Source organism: Mustela nivalis (genome assembly GCF_964662115.1).
Source record: "Mustela nivalis genome assembly, contig: HAP1_SCAFFOLD_1950, whole genome shotgun sequence".
NCBI classification, from domain to species: Eukaryota; Metazoa; Chordata; class Mammalia; order Carnivora; family Mustelidae; genus Mustela; species Mustela nivalis.
This window is the reverse complement of record NW_028134714.1, coordinates 28056-42516: the sequence shown is the minus strand read 5'-3', so window position 1 is coordinate 42516 and position 14461 is coordinate 28056. Positions and strand designations below refer to the sequence as shown.

General features: G+C 44.3%; 1 protein-coding gene across 2 annotated transcripts; it reads right to left on the bottom strand.

Annotated features, from left to right (window-relative positions):
• Nucleotides 1-2252: 2252 nt before the first annotated feature.
• Nucleotides 2253-12114, bottom strand: LOC309858157 (interferon-induced protein with tetratricopeptide repeats 2-like). Of its 2 annotated transcripts, XM_082750848.1 has the most exons (3): nucleotides 11972-12114; nucleotides 4002-5419; nucleotides 2253-3773 (listed from the first exon to the last, which is right to left on the bottom strand). In XM_082750848.1, exons 1-3 carry the CDS (start codon nucleotides 11974-11976, stop codon nucleotides 3703-3705), a joined length of 1494 nt encoding a protein of 497 aa, XP_082606974.1. In that variant the 5' UTR covers nucleotides 11977-12114; the 3' UTR covers nucleotides 2253-3702. The 2 variants fall into 2 exon arrangements, with proteins under 2 accessions (XP_082606974.1, XP_082606973.1); XM_082750847.1 differs by having other exon boundaries at nucleotides 3686-5419.
• Between the last annotated feature and the right edge of the window lie 2347 nt (nucleotides 12115-14461).

Sequence of the window (14461 nt, the reverse complement as noted above, 5' to 3'; positions counted from 1 at the left end):
CTGGCAGCTGGTTAGTGTTAGAAGATGCAGTGGGAATGCAGAATAGAAACTGGAAAGGAAAACCAGCTCTTTTCCGGTAATATGTCAATGATGAGAAAAGTGAAACTAACTCCGCGAGTGTTCTGATTACTCAGGCTGTTACAACTATGTATGTGTCTACTTTGTGGTTATCATCAACTACAAAGTGGTAGAAGGCACTAGGCCCATGCTGCCATCAGCCCCAAGAAATTTCAGGTCCACCTGGGGACCTGCCACAAATGCAAATTGTCAGGTTCCATCTTCCATCAAATGCATCACAAATTCTAGGAGTGGGGCCAAGGAATCTCTGTGTTAGGAAACTTCTCAAATAATCCTAATACATGCTATCAAGTCTGAGAACCACATAATATTTTGACTGTAAGTAAAAATTTTAATTCCATAAAACAAAACCCTATAGGTTTTTCTTGAGATTTACGGGGAGAAAATGGTCCTCTCTTTTGTTCTCTGTCTCTGTAGAGAATGTCTGACGTAAGCTTTGTCTACCTAGAAGGGTTGGTGGCTAGTTCACTACTATTCACACTGGCTAGAGGACTCTTCATACCCTAAACATCCATAATGTGCCCTTCTTGCTAAACACAGAACATACTCAGGACTTTCCCAACAGAGTCCACCCAGAATCAAGGCAACCATCTTTCCCAGTGATGCTCAGGGAACTCTCAGAGATCCCCGGTTCCCTTCTATGGACAGGGTGTGACTTCCTATGGTCTGGTGAGAAAAAATTCTAAAAGACTAGATAAGATTAGATAACTCCTACAGGACCGGATGGGGCACGAGAATCAAAGGAAACATCCCAACTGAAGAAAGGAAACATGGAGGAAGTTCAAAGATCACAAGTCAGTAGAAATGACCAGTCTCTGCTGGATAGGCATTTGGGAGACCAAGATTCTGCTCTCTGATGAGAACCTTGCCATCATTCTCCATATCCCTGGCCCCATCCCCTGGGAGGCTTTTTGTGACATTAATTCTTGTGTTCCCACATCTCTGCCATGAGCTGGGGTTTGTGTTCACCTTCTGGGCCCCAGAGACTCCTGTGCTCACACAGAACCTTTTTTTTTTTTTTTTAAGATTTTATTTATTTATTTGACAGAGAGAGAGAGGTCACAAGTAGGCAGAGAGGCAGGCAGAGAGAGAAGGGGAAGCAGGCTCCCCGCTGAGCAGAGAGCCGATGCTGGGCTCCATCCCAGGATACTGGGATCATGACCTGAGCCGAAGGCAGAGGCTCAACCCACTGAGCCACCCAGTCGCCCCAGAACCTTTGGTGATAATAGCCTTCGATGGAAAGGTTATTCAATGGAGCAATGCCTTCGAAGAATGCCTCAAATATTTGTCAGTGTCTGATTCTGAGAATAAAGAGTTTTAAAAGTTGATGATCATGGAAGCATTGGTGAGTAAAAGAGAGATTAAAAAGGTCACATAAAGACACAAGGGACAGCAGAGGAAATGTGTGGAAGTGCATCTCTGCATGTGTATGGACTTCTGGTTCTCTTTGAATTAGCAACAGGAGCTTTTCCACCTCTCTCTCCGACTGTTGACCAGCTCTCTGGAAGAAAGCCATGGCTACTTCAGTTTCCAACCAGACTTTGCCTATTCCTTGGGGCTCCACTTGCACTCAGTAAAGGGCTACAGGCAGGGAGCCCCATAACATGCAAGGCCAAGAAATAATGGCTAAGATCACCCTTCAATGTCAGGGCAGGGGAGTATCATTGTGAACTTTGTGGAGTTTATGATCTGAGGGCAAGGTTAAACTTTCATCCATCTAATGACCGGGGGTGGTGGGGGAGGCCCACAACCTGGAAGCACACAGGATGATGAAGCTCTTCCCTCTTCATTGGGAAATGAGACAACTACAGGGCATGTGCCATCAGCAGAACTTAAAGAGTTGTGCTCTTCATCTTGGTGCATTCTCATTCATCAAATTCCTTGATGCCTTTGGGAGCTCAAGAGAAGTTTGTTGCACAAAAAGCAAATTCCTGAACATGGATGGTGGGACAGGTGAAGAGAGGTCAGAGCAAAGGTCTAGGACATGGTTACACTTTCAAGGATCAGTTGCGGTGGACACCATTATGGACTGGCGAAGAGAGTAGAGGACACACTGTATATGTTAGGGGTGGGGTGAATGGATGAGTAGTGGCATGTAAGTTGAAGGCATGAAGAAAGACCTGCAATCAAAAAAAAAAAAAAAAAGAAAGACCTGCAATCTAGAGACTTGTTGATTAGGTGCAGAGATCTTCAAATGTTTATTAGTGTGGGTTGGACCCAGCAAGAACCAGTTGCAGAATGGACACCAGTGGGGTGGGCACAGCACTCTTGTGTCACCATCTGTTGTTTTGAATTTGTCTTGTTGCATACTTTATTTGACAATGTGATATATGCTCTGGGTATCAAATTCAAAATTTAAAATTCTATACAGTTGAAATATCTAAGTCTTCCTTCCATATAGACTCCCAGACAACCCATTTCTTCTCTGGAGACTACCCTAGAGGAGCTACGTCCTTTTCACAAATATTCTGCAAATAATATGATAGGCTTTTTTTCCTCCTCCTACCCTTCCTTTCTTCCTTTGAACAATGTTAGCATGTCATATACACTCTTCTGCACTTAAAAAAAAATTTTAAATATATCTCAGAGATAGTGTTCTATATTTTTATAGTTAGAATGGCCTTTTTTTTTTTACATTAGCTGCATGCTGTTCTCAGCATGAAATATGAAAATTGAGTTAATGAGTCCCCTTGTGATGGACATTTGAGTTGTTGTCAGTCCTTTGTTACTATAAGCAAAACTTCATGAGTATCTTTATACATGTCTTTGCATGCATATGCAAATACAAGATAGATTAATGAGTGGAATTGCTGGGACAAAGATTCATGAATGTTTACCTGCCATCAACAAATGCCCTCCATCTACAGGATTTATAATCTCAACGGCGATGTGTGATGGAGCCTATTCACCCACATCCTTATTTAGTACCTTTTTCCAAAAGGTGTTTCTTTGGTTGACCTGAGATGACCTCTCTTAATAGTGTTGGTTTGCTTTCTCTTAATAAGAGTGACATTGAGAATCATTTCCCCTTTTTAAGCCATTTTGATTTCCTGACCTCTGCCCATTTGTCCAGAGGAACTGTTTCAGCATTAAGGAAGTTAATCCGTTATCTGGTAACATACTGAAACAGTATTTTTAAGTCTGTCATTGATCTTTTGACTTTCCAGAGGGCCCTCTTCTATGAAACGTGTTTCATAGTGTGGCTGAATTCCAGAATTCATAGTGTGGTTGAATTCATAGTGTGGTTGACTTTTCAGAGGTCCCTCTTCTATGAAACGTGTTTCATAGTGTGATTGAATTCCCTAATACTTTTGCCCTTTTATGTTTTGTTTCATACTTACAGCTTCCAGACTGTGTGACCTGAAAAACCCTCTCAAGAATTCCTCTAGAAATGTGATTTCTGTTTCTGAAACATTTAAATCTTTGGTTTGTATGGAATTCATTTGTGAGTGTCAGGAGCAAGGAAGGAGGACCAGGCCCCAGTGCTGCTGTCTTCCCTTGTTCCCATCAGTGGTGTTGAGTACCCGCTGTGTCCCAGGCCGAGAGCAAGGCGTGGGGTGAGAGCTGGGTGGTACAGAGTCCCACGGTCCCAAAGCAAGTGCTTGCCCTCAGAGGAGATTTTGCTCAAAATATCTGAAGGACAGAGGAAAAATGACTCTGCATTTCCAGGTCTGGCTGAGAGAATTTGGGGAAACCTAGAAAAAGAGACAACAACATGAGCAGCCCAGCCACCTGGCCCGGCTCCTGCCAGTTGTGGCTTCTCAGTCTCTCTGTGTCCCTGTTTCCCTCCCCTTCGTGACCACCTCGCCAGGCCTCCTACACCTCTCTCTTGCTCTCTCTCTGGCTCTTCTCTATATGAAACCCTCGGGACTGGTTACAGGCTCTCTCTAGGGCCTTCTGCTTCTCTGGGTGGTGGGTCTCACCAGCTTCCGCGGTCTTTTCCTCACTGCCCTTCTCAGCCCGCAGGGCAGGGGGGACAACCCTGCTGGCCTCTGATGGCACACTGTCCCATGGGTGCCCCTTTCTATTCAGCTCACGAATGAATCTGGAGAGTTGCCAACCCATGGCATCAGAGGCATTTTTAGAGAGTCGTTTGTGGGCAATTTTTCTTATGTTGACAATCAGCTTTTCCTTTTCGGTCACTGTCCCATTGATGTTCAAACCCTGCAGGTAGTGGTGGATGGCAGTGTCATCCCGCAGTCGCTGGTACTGCTGGAAGTTTCCATAGCGCAGGTGGAGCACTTGTCTCTCGGCAGGAGGCAGATCCTTACTGAATTCTTTCTGGAAGTAATACTCTGCCTTATCATACTGGCCAGTGATGGCATAGAGGCAGGCAAGGTCAGAGCAGGCACGGGGAAGGTTAACATTCAACTCGACAACCCTCTTAAAGTGATTCAGTGCGTGTCTTGTCATCTCTCGCAGCTCTGCTTCCTTCTCCTTTGTGGTGTACCCCCGTGACCTCTGTATCTGCCTGATTTTGGCTCTGTAGCAGCATCCGATCTGCAGATGTTGAAAGACATTGTTTGGTACTGATTCTAAAGCCTTTTTAAGTAATTCAATAGCCGTGTCTAGAGTACCTTTATTTCGGTAATACTTGGCTGCACTGCAGAGTACATCCGTGGGGCATGGCGTTTTCTTCAAGGCCTCTTCGACTAGCTTATCTCCTTCAGCTTGTTTCTGGGTCTTCTGGAGAGTCAAAGCCAGGAGAACGTGAACATACTGGTTGTCAGGATTCAGCTGGATGGCCTGCCTCAGAAGGCGAACGGTGTTCTCTGTTGGTGCTTTGTCACCCAGACGGTAGAGTGTGATGGCCAGTCCCAGGGAGAATTCCGGATTGGTGGGTTTCTTTTGCAAAGCCTTCTCAAAACACACCTTTGCCCGTTCATAATACTTTTCTCCCCATTTTAAAAGGGCCCATCCTTTTTCACAGTCAATCTCGGGACATTCAATTCTGTAGGAGCTCGCAAACTTCTTGCAAAGATGTCCTACCTTGTCAATGTAAGCCTGAGCTTCTGGAAGCCTGCCCATGTGATAATAGACCCAGGCATAGTTTCCCCAGGTGACCAGACTTCGGATTTTGCCTTGGCGGGCCTGTGTGTGCAGGATAAACTCTTCTGCTTGCTGTAAATATTCCAGAGCTGACTTGTTCTGGCCTCGGAGGTGTTTAACATAGGCAAACAGATTGTACATGATTGCTTTGAATTCTTTGTTTAGAAACTGTACCTGGTCACGCACTCTGTTCTCCAAGTCATCTAAGGAACTTTCTTCATCATATAAATTCCAGGTAAAATGGCATTTCCGTTGTAGTAAGCTATTCTCCAGGGAATGTTTGGTGATTTCACTGGGGAAGAAGAGCAGACATTTGGAGATGTGAATGAGCGGATGGACAAAGCAACAGATTTAGGGCGTGGCTACTTGACCACTTCTGAGAAGGCCCAAACAATGCTGGCGCTCTGATCCAGAATTGTGAGAAACGAATTTCTGTTGTTTATAAGCTACCCAGTCTGTGGTATCTTGTGATAGACCCCCAAAGGGATGGAAACGATGGGATAGCCCAGAAAGAAAGGGGGAGTGGAGGAAATTTATTACCCAGCGACACCCCAAGTCCACCGGTCTTAGAGAAGGACGGGCACAGGCATTCTGGAGCTCCAGCTGCAACGGAAGGAAATTTCTCTGTAGAAATTGTTGGAGAATGGTGGTAAGTGAGTAATAATATTTAGTGAGGTTGGTTTTTTGTTTCCTTTCTTGAGCATGGACACCAGGGTGTGAGCCTGGGCTTCTGATCCACCACAATATTCAGGGAAACTAAGAAGAAATGCTGGGCTTAGGACACCAAGAAATGAGAGGGGAATCATTTGGGGCTGGATGTGAACAGATATCCCTCAGGGGTCCTTTCCTAGGGATGGAGTGTGCACAGAGTGTTAATTTATTCAGGTTGACCCACGACAGGCTTTTGGCCCTTCTGACGTGGGGCCAACAAGTGTGGCCCCACCTGTGTTACCATCTCTTCCTTTGCTGAGCTGGCTCTTTGGGCAGATTCACGAACTAGAACAGCTCCAATGCCCTCCACCCTCTACCTGGGTGGATGCTCCCTGATGCTGCGGTCCACCACCCTTTCGATTTGCTCAGTGATCACAAAGACAGTAGTCTGGTTCCTTACAGAGACAAAGGGACATCTGGAGCACAAAGACACAGCACACAAAGAGCCCACATGCAAAAGCTATTCACAAAAATCAAAGGGCAAACTAGAAAACAGAAATTAAAAAATTATAAGCATGGCAATACCTAATACCTAATTTAATTATTAATTAGGTATTAATTAATTAATACCTAATTTAATACCTAAAAGGCTCTTTTAGTATTTGTATTTCAGAAGATACTTAGACGAGCAGGTAGTTCAAAATTCACCAATACACATATTAAAAAAAAGTCACTGATCAAAGAAATGCAAATTAAATCAATAACATTTCAGTGCCATTAAAACTTTGGTTACAGAAAAAGATTTTGAAAAAATCACAGCTGGGCACTTTTACTTGTACATGAAGGTTTGGAACACATTTTGACATAGAACTTGCAGGGAACTGTGGCAAAACATACAAGGAGCTCTTGACATAAAGATTTGTATGTTAAGAATGTATAGAAAACCAGACATTCAGTCAGAGGTTGTGACGGCCTATAGATGTGTCCACTTGGCTAGATTATCGTGCATGGTTATCCGCTCAAACATGAACCTAAATGTTGCTGTGAAGGTATCTTGGAGACGTGATAAAGTCCACAAGCATTTAATTTTAAATAAGAAAGATTATTTTACATAACTAGGGTGGGCCTGGCTTAACCAGTCAAAAGGCTCGGGAGATAGTGCTGAGGCTTCCTGATGCAGAAATTCGGCCAGTGATGGCAGCCCTCATCATCACCTCGGCCGATTCCTTACATCATGTCTCTTCCTGTATATCTCCTGCTGTCTGCTTCTGTGCTGCACCCTGATTGCCACACAAGTCTGTGAATGAGGGATGTTTATCACAGGATGAGTTACAACTGCTTAAAACTGTAGGTGATGGTGGAAAAACATATTTGAAGGTATCATGAGACTCCCCATGGAATACATGAGACTGTTGTAGCTCCCTCCTCAGATCCTACTAGGATGACATGGTTTATGAAGGCTTCTAACCCTGAAGGAAAGGGAACACAAAGACAGCAAGATCTTGGAAACCCTGGCACAACTAGGCGAGTGGGGATTGCTTTTATCAAACACGGGAACATGGGAGAGCTAATTCTGCCAGCAGGGGGGACCCACCCAAGAAACAACCCATTGATAATGCAGAATTCCCAAAGGCTCAGGAGTTAGCAGCACCAATGTGCTGCATAAGTGTGTGTGTGTGTGTGTGTGTGTGTGTGTGTGTGTGTGTGTGTGTGAGAGAGAGAGAGAGAGAGAGAGAGAAAACACGAACTGGGGTCCCTGGGTTCCCCCGCAATAGAAAATGACCAGAAGCCAAACTGGAAGCTCCAGGCAGGTCTTACTGGGGGCTTATGCTCGAGCACAAGGCGAACACCACACAGGAAAGGGTCCTTCATGCTGGCTCCCGGAACAAACGTCAGGGAAAGATTTTAAAGAGACTGAGGAAAGAAGTGACCTCTAAGGACTGGGGGGCTGGTGTGGGGGGTACAGGGGGTAGGGATGGAGCAGAGACCGGAAGTTCCGTGCGCAGGCGCAATAGACAGACCCTGCCTCGTGGGTCCCCTCGGCTCATTAAATCTCCATGGTGGGGCGCGATTTTTATGTTACAACGTGGGACACAGCTTGTCAAAGGGTCAGCGCTGGGGTCCACCTCGGAGCAGACTGGTTTGGTTCTGTCTTCGCCAGTCTTCGTGGTGGAGGCCCGTTTGGTAAGCTCCTTCCTCCTGAGTTCCCGCAAGGTGTGTTACTCCGCGGCATGGCTTCGCTGTCAGGGAGCCCCGGGGTTCCGGTCAGGATGGAGGGGACCCCCAGTCCAGTCCCCGCTCTGTCTCAGCAGGAAGACTGATAAAAAGTCAGCTTAAGAAGAAGCTGTCCCAGGGCGCCTGGGTGGCTCAGTGGGTTACAGCCTCTGCTTTCTGCTCGGGTCATGATCTCAGGGTCTTGGGATCGAGTCCCGCATCGGGCTCTCTGCTCAGCGGGGAGCCTGCTTCCTCCTCTCTCTCTGCCTGCCTCTCTGCCTACTTGTGATCTCTCTGTCAGATAAATAAATAAAATCTTTAAAATTTAAAGAAAAAAAAAAAAAAAAAAAAAAAAAAGCTGTTCCTACAGACTCTGGCTCCAGTCCGTGCACAGAAGGCTGAAGGAGGGCCCTGTGCAGAGGGTGAGAGGGTCGGTCCTGGGCCGCGGTTACAGGCACCGCCAACCAAAGAATTACATAAAGTTTGCGTGTGGAATGTTGAGACCACGTCTTCCCGAGTTAGTTCTAAAAATGCCGCCGCCAGGCTTACTTCTTCCGGGCAAGGGACGAGTCGCCTGTTGCGGAGGAAGCGGAGGACGTCCAGGTCACCGACATCAGGAGTTCCTTGTCCCGTGGCGTGGTGGGGTCCCCATGTAAGGACGCCCCTTGCAGGAGCTCCAGGCTCCCGACGGGCTCTTGAGCGTTTCTCTCACAGTCATGAACGGGCATCAGGGAATCCCCAGACATTTTAGGAAAGCCTCCCACCTGCAGGACAGTGGCGCGAAGAGGCAGGTGGTAAAAGTGTCCCGAAGGGAGCAGAAGACTTAAAACAACAAGAACAGAACAAATAAAGGGTCATTGATAAATAGAGATACGGGAGAAGACGCTGCATCCATGGAATAAAAGAAAATGCTTGGAAAAACTCCCAAACATTTAAAGAACATGGAAGAAGTCTTGGAAATTAAAACAATTAAATTGGGTGGAAAAACTCAAAAGCTTATGATTGAAAGGACAAATGGTAAGGAAAAAAAATTAAAGGGACAGACTTGGAGGACCAACATCTGAATAATATGAATTCTAGAGGGAACAAGGGAAAGGAAAGGGAGAAAGAACATTCTAGAAGAATGTGGCAGAGTTTCCCCTGGATGGAAGGCTGTAAATTTCCGCGTGGTAAAAAGAAACTTTAGCCCCTTTCGTCAGACATCTTAATGAGGCTACAGGGGGAGCAGTTGCTCCCCGAGCTTTGCGATGCCACCCGAGGATGAGAAGAAGAAAGATCCTGGGAAGCTGGCCAAGAAAGACAAAGATCCGGGGCACAGACCTGGGGGTGAGGCCAGAAACAAGTGGTGCAAAGGCAAAGCTCGGAACAAGCTCAATAACCCAGTGTCATTTGACAAAGTGACCTATGACAAGTCTGTGCGGAAGTTCTCATGATAAACTTAGACCTCCAGTAGCTGTCTCTGAGAGACTCAGGATTCCTCCGCCAGGACAGCCCTTCGGGAGCTCCTTGGTCAAAGACTGAGATTAAACTGGTCTCAAAGTCAGAGCTCAAGTCGTTTACACCAGAAACACCGAAAGTGGAGGTGTCCCAGGCGCTGGTGAAGATGCTTGAACATGTCCTACCAAATGTACATTTTGAGGAATAAAGCTTTATTTAAAAAAAAAAAAAAAAAAAAAACTCTTACCAAGTATGTGACGATAAGCTTTTAGAACACTACTGAGCAAATTCTATAGTTCCCCAAGGGAAAACAATTTATATAACACAACAAGAATCCAAATGCTGTTGAACATCTGAACAACGATGAGAAAAGCGAGAAGACAATGGAGAAATGCCTTCCAAAAACTGTGGAAAGAGAATTTTAAATTTAGAGTTCTTAACATAACCACATAATCATTTAAAATGCAAGGAAAGAGTGAAGACCCTTTCATACACTTAAATAAAAAATTTATGTTACAGACACTTGCTCAGGAAGCTGAGAGGAGATGCCCCCTCAAAATTAAGAGTAAGCCCAGGTAGTAAATAAAGAAGTAAGATTTAAAAAACAGATGAGCTGCAAGAGAGGCTCTTACATAAGATGCAGGGGAGAAGGAAATGTTCCATACTTCCCCCACCAACCTGGAGAACAGCCAGTGTGGACAGGAGTAGCTCAAAGGTCCTGTGAGTGATCACCACCGAAACACAACAATGGCAGCCTGCCTCAGGTTTGAAAATACGGAGAGGAGCTTTGTTCAACTAAACTAGAGGCTTGGGGCTGAGATGGTGATAAGTGCTTAGAAACAGAAGAAAAAGAAACAAATGAACAAAAGAAAAGAAAAGAAAACCACTTTTGTTTGTTGTTTCCTTTAGCTTCAGAAAAAAATGAAACAAAATACAAAAAAGAAAGTTCATGGTAGATAGAACAAGACAAGCCTCAGCTGTGAATAGGGTTTATGGGATTGTAATAATCCAAATTCTAAATATTGATCCAGCCAACGTCACAAAATGATATTGGGAGGGGAGGATGTAGGGGAGAAGGTGTGTAAGTGTGAGTGTGTGTGTGTGTTGGGGAAGGGATGCTGTGGTGGAAACAGATAATGGCTAAAATTTAAAAATCAAGAACTTCCAATACAAGCATATTATTTAAGTATATGGTTATAAATAGCACAATAGTCACTGAAAGAATTACTGGTTACCTCTGGGGAATGGGAAATATGGTTGGGGGTGATGGCTGCTGTTTCGCTAACCTTGTAGATGATGTTGACTATTTAAGTGTTGTGAATGCATAAGTTTGATTATAAAGTAAGGAATCCGGAAGGAAGGAGGGAAGGAGGGAGGAATCGAAGAGGGGAAAGAGAGAGGGAAGAAAGAACAAAGGGAAAGAAGGAAGGAAGAAATAATGATACATCCATATTTTGCAGCATTATTGAAGCCCTCGAAAATCATTGAAAGATTTTACTGATGACACTCACAATATGATGTTAAGTGAAAATATAAGATGAAACTGTATGGAATCTATATATGGAATCTATACTTTCAACTTTGAAAAGATTTCTCCCCAAATCTATTTACTGAAGTGTGTGTGTATGTATGTGTATGTGTGTGTGTGTGTGTGTGTGTATATACATACATATATATATGTGTACACACACACACACACACACATATATGTATGTATGTGTATATATATATATATATATCTCCAATGTTGAAATAGTTTATTTCTGGTTGGTTATATAAGAGACGACGGCATTTTCCCCCTTAGCTCGGATTTTTCCAAAGTTCTTTAGTGTGCTCATAGTATCTTTATCTTGAAAAAAGACCTTCATGAGCCTAGTTGGTTTTTGTTCGTTTGGGTTTTAAAGGTCATTGAAGATTAAAAACAAAACAGAAAAGGAAAGTGTGGGTACTGGGAATGATGGAGCCCAATTTCTCTGAAGGCTCTGGGGAACCTCAGGGATGTGAATTCTGGTTTAGTGCCTGACTGCAGTTCTTTGGAAAAGAATAGTTCAATCCAGCCCATCCTTTAGTCAGGCATCCAATGCTGAGCTTATAAAGAGTACGCTTCCCTTAAAAATTCTGATTAAATAGCCCCAAGCTCCTGACTTTTCCTTTCAAATGGAAAACAGGAAGACAAAAGCTTGTAAGAATATTTCTGCCAGGTTGGCATCCTGAGCTGATGAAAATTTGCCTGAAATGGAATGAAGTAAACTTGCCCCTCCCCCTTCCCCAATGCCTCCAGTGCCTTTTCTTCCCTCCTCCAGCCTCTGGCCACGTCCTGGCTAGGATTTCTTTTAAAAGCTTCTACTGGGGAGAAAGCCTGTGTGTGTCTGAAAAGTGCTGCAAAATTTAAAATACCTGCAATGATTATTATCTAGATGTAAGGTATATTAAATATTTAAGCCGGCGCTGAAATCTAGCACTTATAGAAAATTTTGTCTTGACATTTTTCAAAGACACCAGACACAATTTCAAGAGATCAATGCAAGATAAAACCTTTTACCTCATGGTGGGAGGCTTTGGGCTGCCCAGCTGTCCTGCAGTGTTCTGGAAGGGCTGATTTGCTGCTCCGAAATCTGCCTGAGCTGGAAGCTGCCTTGTCCCCCTGGGCAGCCTAGTAGTCTTTAAGCCCACGTGATTGATTAACTAAACCTTTCTTGCCATTTCCAAAGATCAGGCGTTCTGGAGAGAAGGAGCAGAGTATTTTCTGCACCTCACTGAACTCTCCTGCACCACCTACTGGGCACCAAGGAACCAGATCTCTTGCACAACTTCTGAGCACCATGATAACATCCGTAGCTGTTACAGACCACAGCACGCCCTTAATGAATTCACTGCCCTAACCCCTTTAAAAATCTCTGGGCCAGGCAGACACCTTGGAGTTGACCTTTGGACAAGAGTCCACCTACCACCTTCTCTCCAGGTGGCTAGCCAAGAGTGTAAAGCTCATATTCCTTTCCATTAAAAACTCCCACCTTAAGTACTGGCTTTTGGAGCAAGGGGCAGCCTGAGGAAGAGAAGCACAGTGTTGCTAACGAGGGGTACCTCTCTGTGCTTGCACATCTGAATGGAATGTATCCTGGCAAGTGCAACTGGCTTTCAGCCATGCTGGTTTCCTGTTGGGGGAAAAGGAGACATGACCAAGGAGAGCTTTGATCTTTCCGACTGGAAACTCAACTGGGACAAAATGTTTTTGAGAAAGCATATGTGAGGATGTTCAAGATGGAGGAAAATTTCCTGGAGGGAGGACGCGACCTGTAGCAGTCAGAGAACTAGAAATCGCACTGACCACTGCGCCCATGTGTCTTCAGGAAGCCATGGCCACGGTCAGACCACTGACTAATACTGACGGTGAAGCTCTGCTCAGCACTTTGTAGGACTCATCTGATTTACTCCGTTTGACCCCCACGTGAGAGATGGCCATTTAGCAGATGAATAAGAGAACACTCAGCCTGCTTATGGGTCATGCCCAGGGAGGCTAGTCCAGATCTGTCTGACTCAAGGACCTCACTTGTTTAATTTTGGGGCCTATGAGCAAGGAGTCTCTTGATCTAAAGATCTCAACTACATGGTTCTTGAACTAAAGATCTCAACTACATGGTTCATTTATACACTGCTGACAGGAGCACAAGTTGGTTCAGCCATTATGGAAAACAGTATGAAGCTTCCTCAAAAAATTGAAAATTGGGGGCACCTGGGTGGGTCCGTTATCTCTCTATCTGATTATTTATCTACCCATCTGTCATCTTTCTCTCTCTCTGTCAGTCTGTCTGAGAATCTTTTGCTCAGAGTCGAGAAATTCTTTCAATAGGTTACTGGCCATCTTTATCTGGGATAATCCTGAGTTAAGAGTTAGGAAACTTCAGCCTTGTGAGCCAAATCCATTCCTCTGCTTATTTATGTATAGTCCTCAAGTTAAGAATGCTTAAAAAAAAATTTTTTTTTTTTTACAATTTTAGGGTTGTAAACACACACATACATATGCACACACAGAAAAATATGACAGAGACCATTTGTGGCCCGCAAGGGCTAGAGTGAGAATTATCTACAATCTGGCCCTCTGCGGAAAAAAAATTGCTGACCCCTATTATAAGTGAACTCAGTAAGTCTAAAATGGAATTTATCTTTCTCTCCAAACTCCTCTTCTTCTAGTCCCTATATTCATGAAAGACCCCATAATTTGCCCAATTATGCTGCCTCATGGATGAGTAAAGATCCAGGGGAATGTTTTATATTTACTGCATGCCATGTCCAGATTTGCTTAGAGGAAAGTTGCTACCATTAGAACACGCTTTTCTCCGTGGGCTAACTTCTTCCGTCTTCTCCAGCCTCTTCAGTGAGCCCCAGGGCAGCTGGTTGGCCTGGTGCATAGGACATGGCCTGTCTTCAGAGTTTACTTCTTGTGGTTGGAAGCTGCTATGTTGCAGATGTACCAACTATTTTCTTGTAGGAGTTCACTCCTTTCTTAATTCTCTCTGGAAGTAGCCTCTTGCTTTTCCACACTTCACTGTCTCCATGTACCTATGAGCCAGGTGTCAGTAGGCAGCAGATATTCTCATTGGACTCAGCAGCTGCCTTTAAAGAATTTGGACCACTATCGGAAACAACATGGAGTTTCCTTAAGAATTTGAAACTACCACGTGATCTGGCAATTCCACTTCCCAGTATATATCTGAAGGAAAGGAAGCCACTCTGTTGAAGAGCATTACTTACAACAGCCAAGACATGGAAGTAACCTAAGTGTCCGTAGATGGATGAATAAGAAAAAAAAATGTCGTGTATGTATAATGGAATATTATTCAGTCATGAAAACAGAAATGTTGCCATTATGCTAAGTGAACTAAGAGAAAGACACATACTGTATGACTTCACTTATATGTGAAATATTAAAAAAAAAAAAAAAACAACCAAACTCATAGAATAAGGGATCAAATTTGTGGTTGCCAGAGAGACAGGAGTCTTGGGGAGTTGGGTGGTCATATGTGCAAGCTGC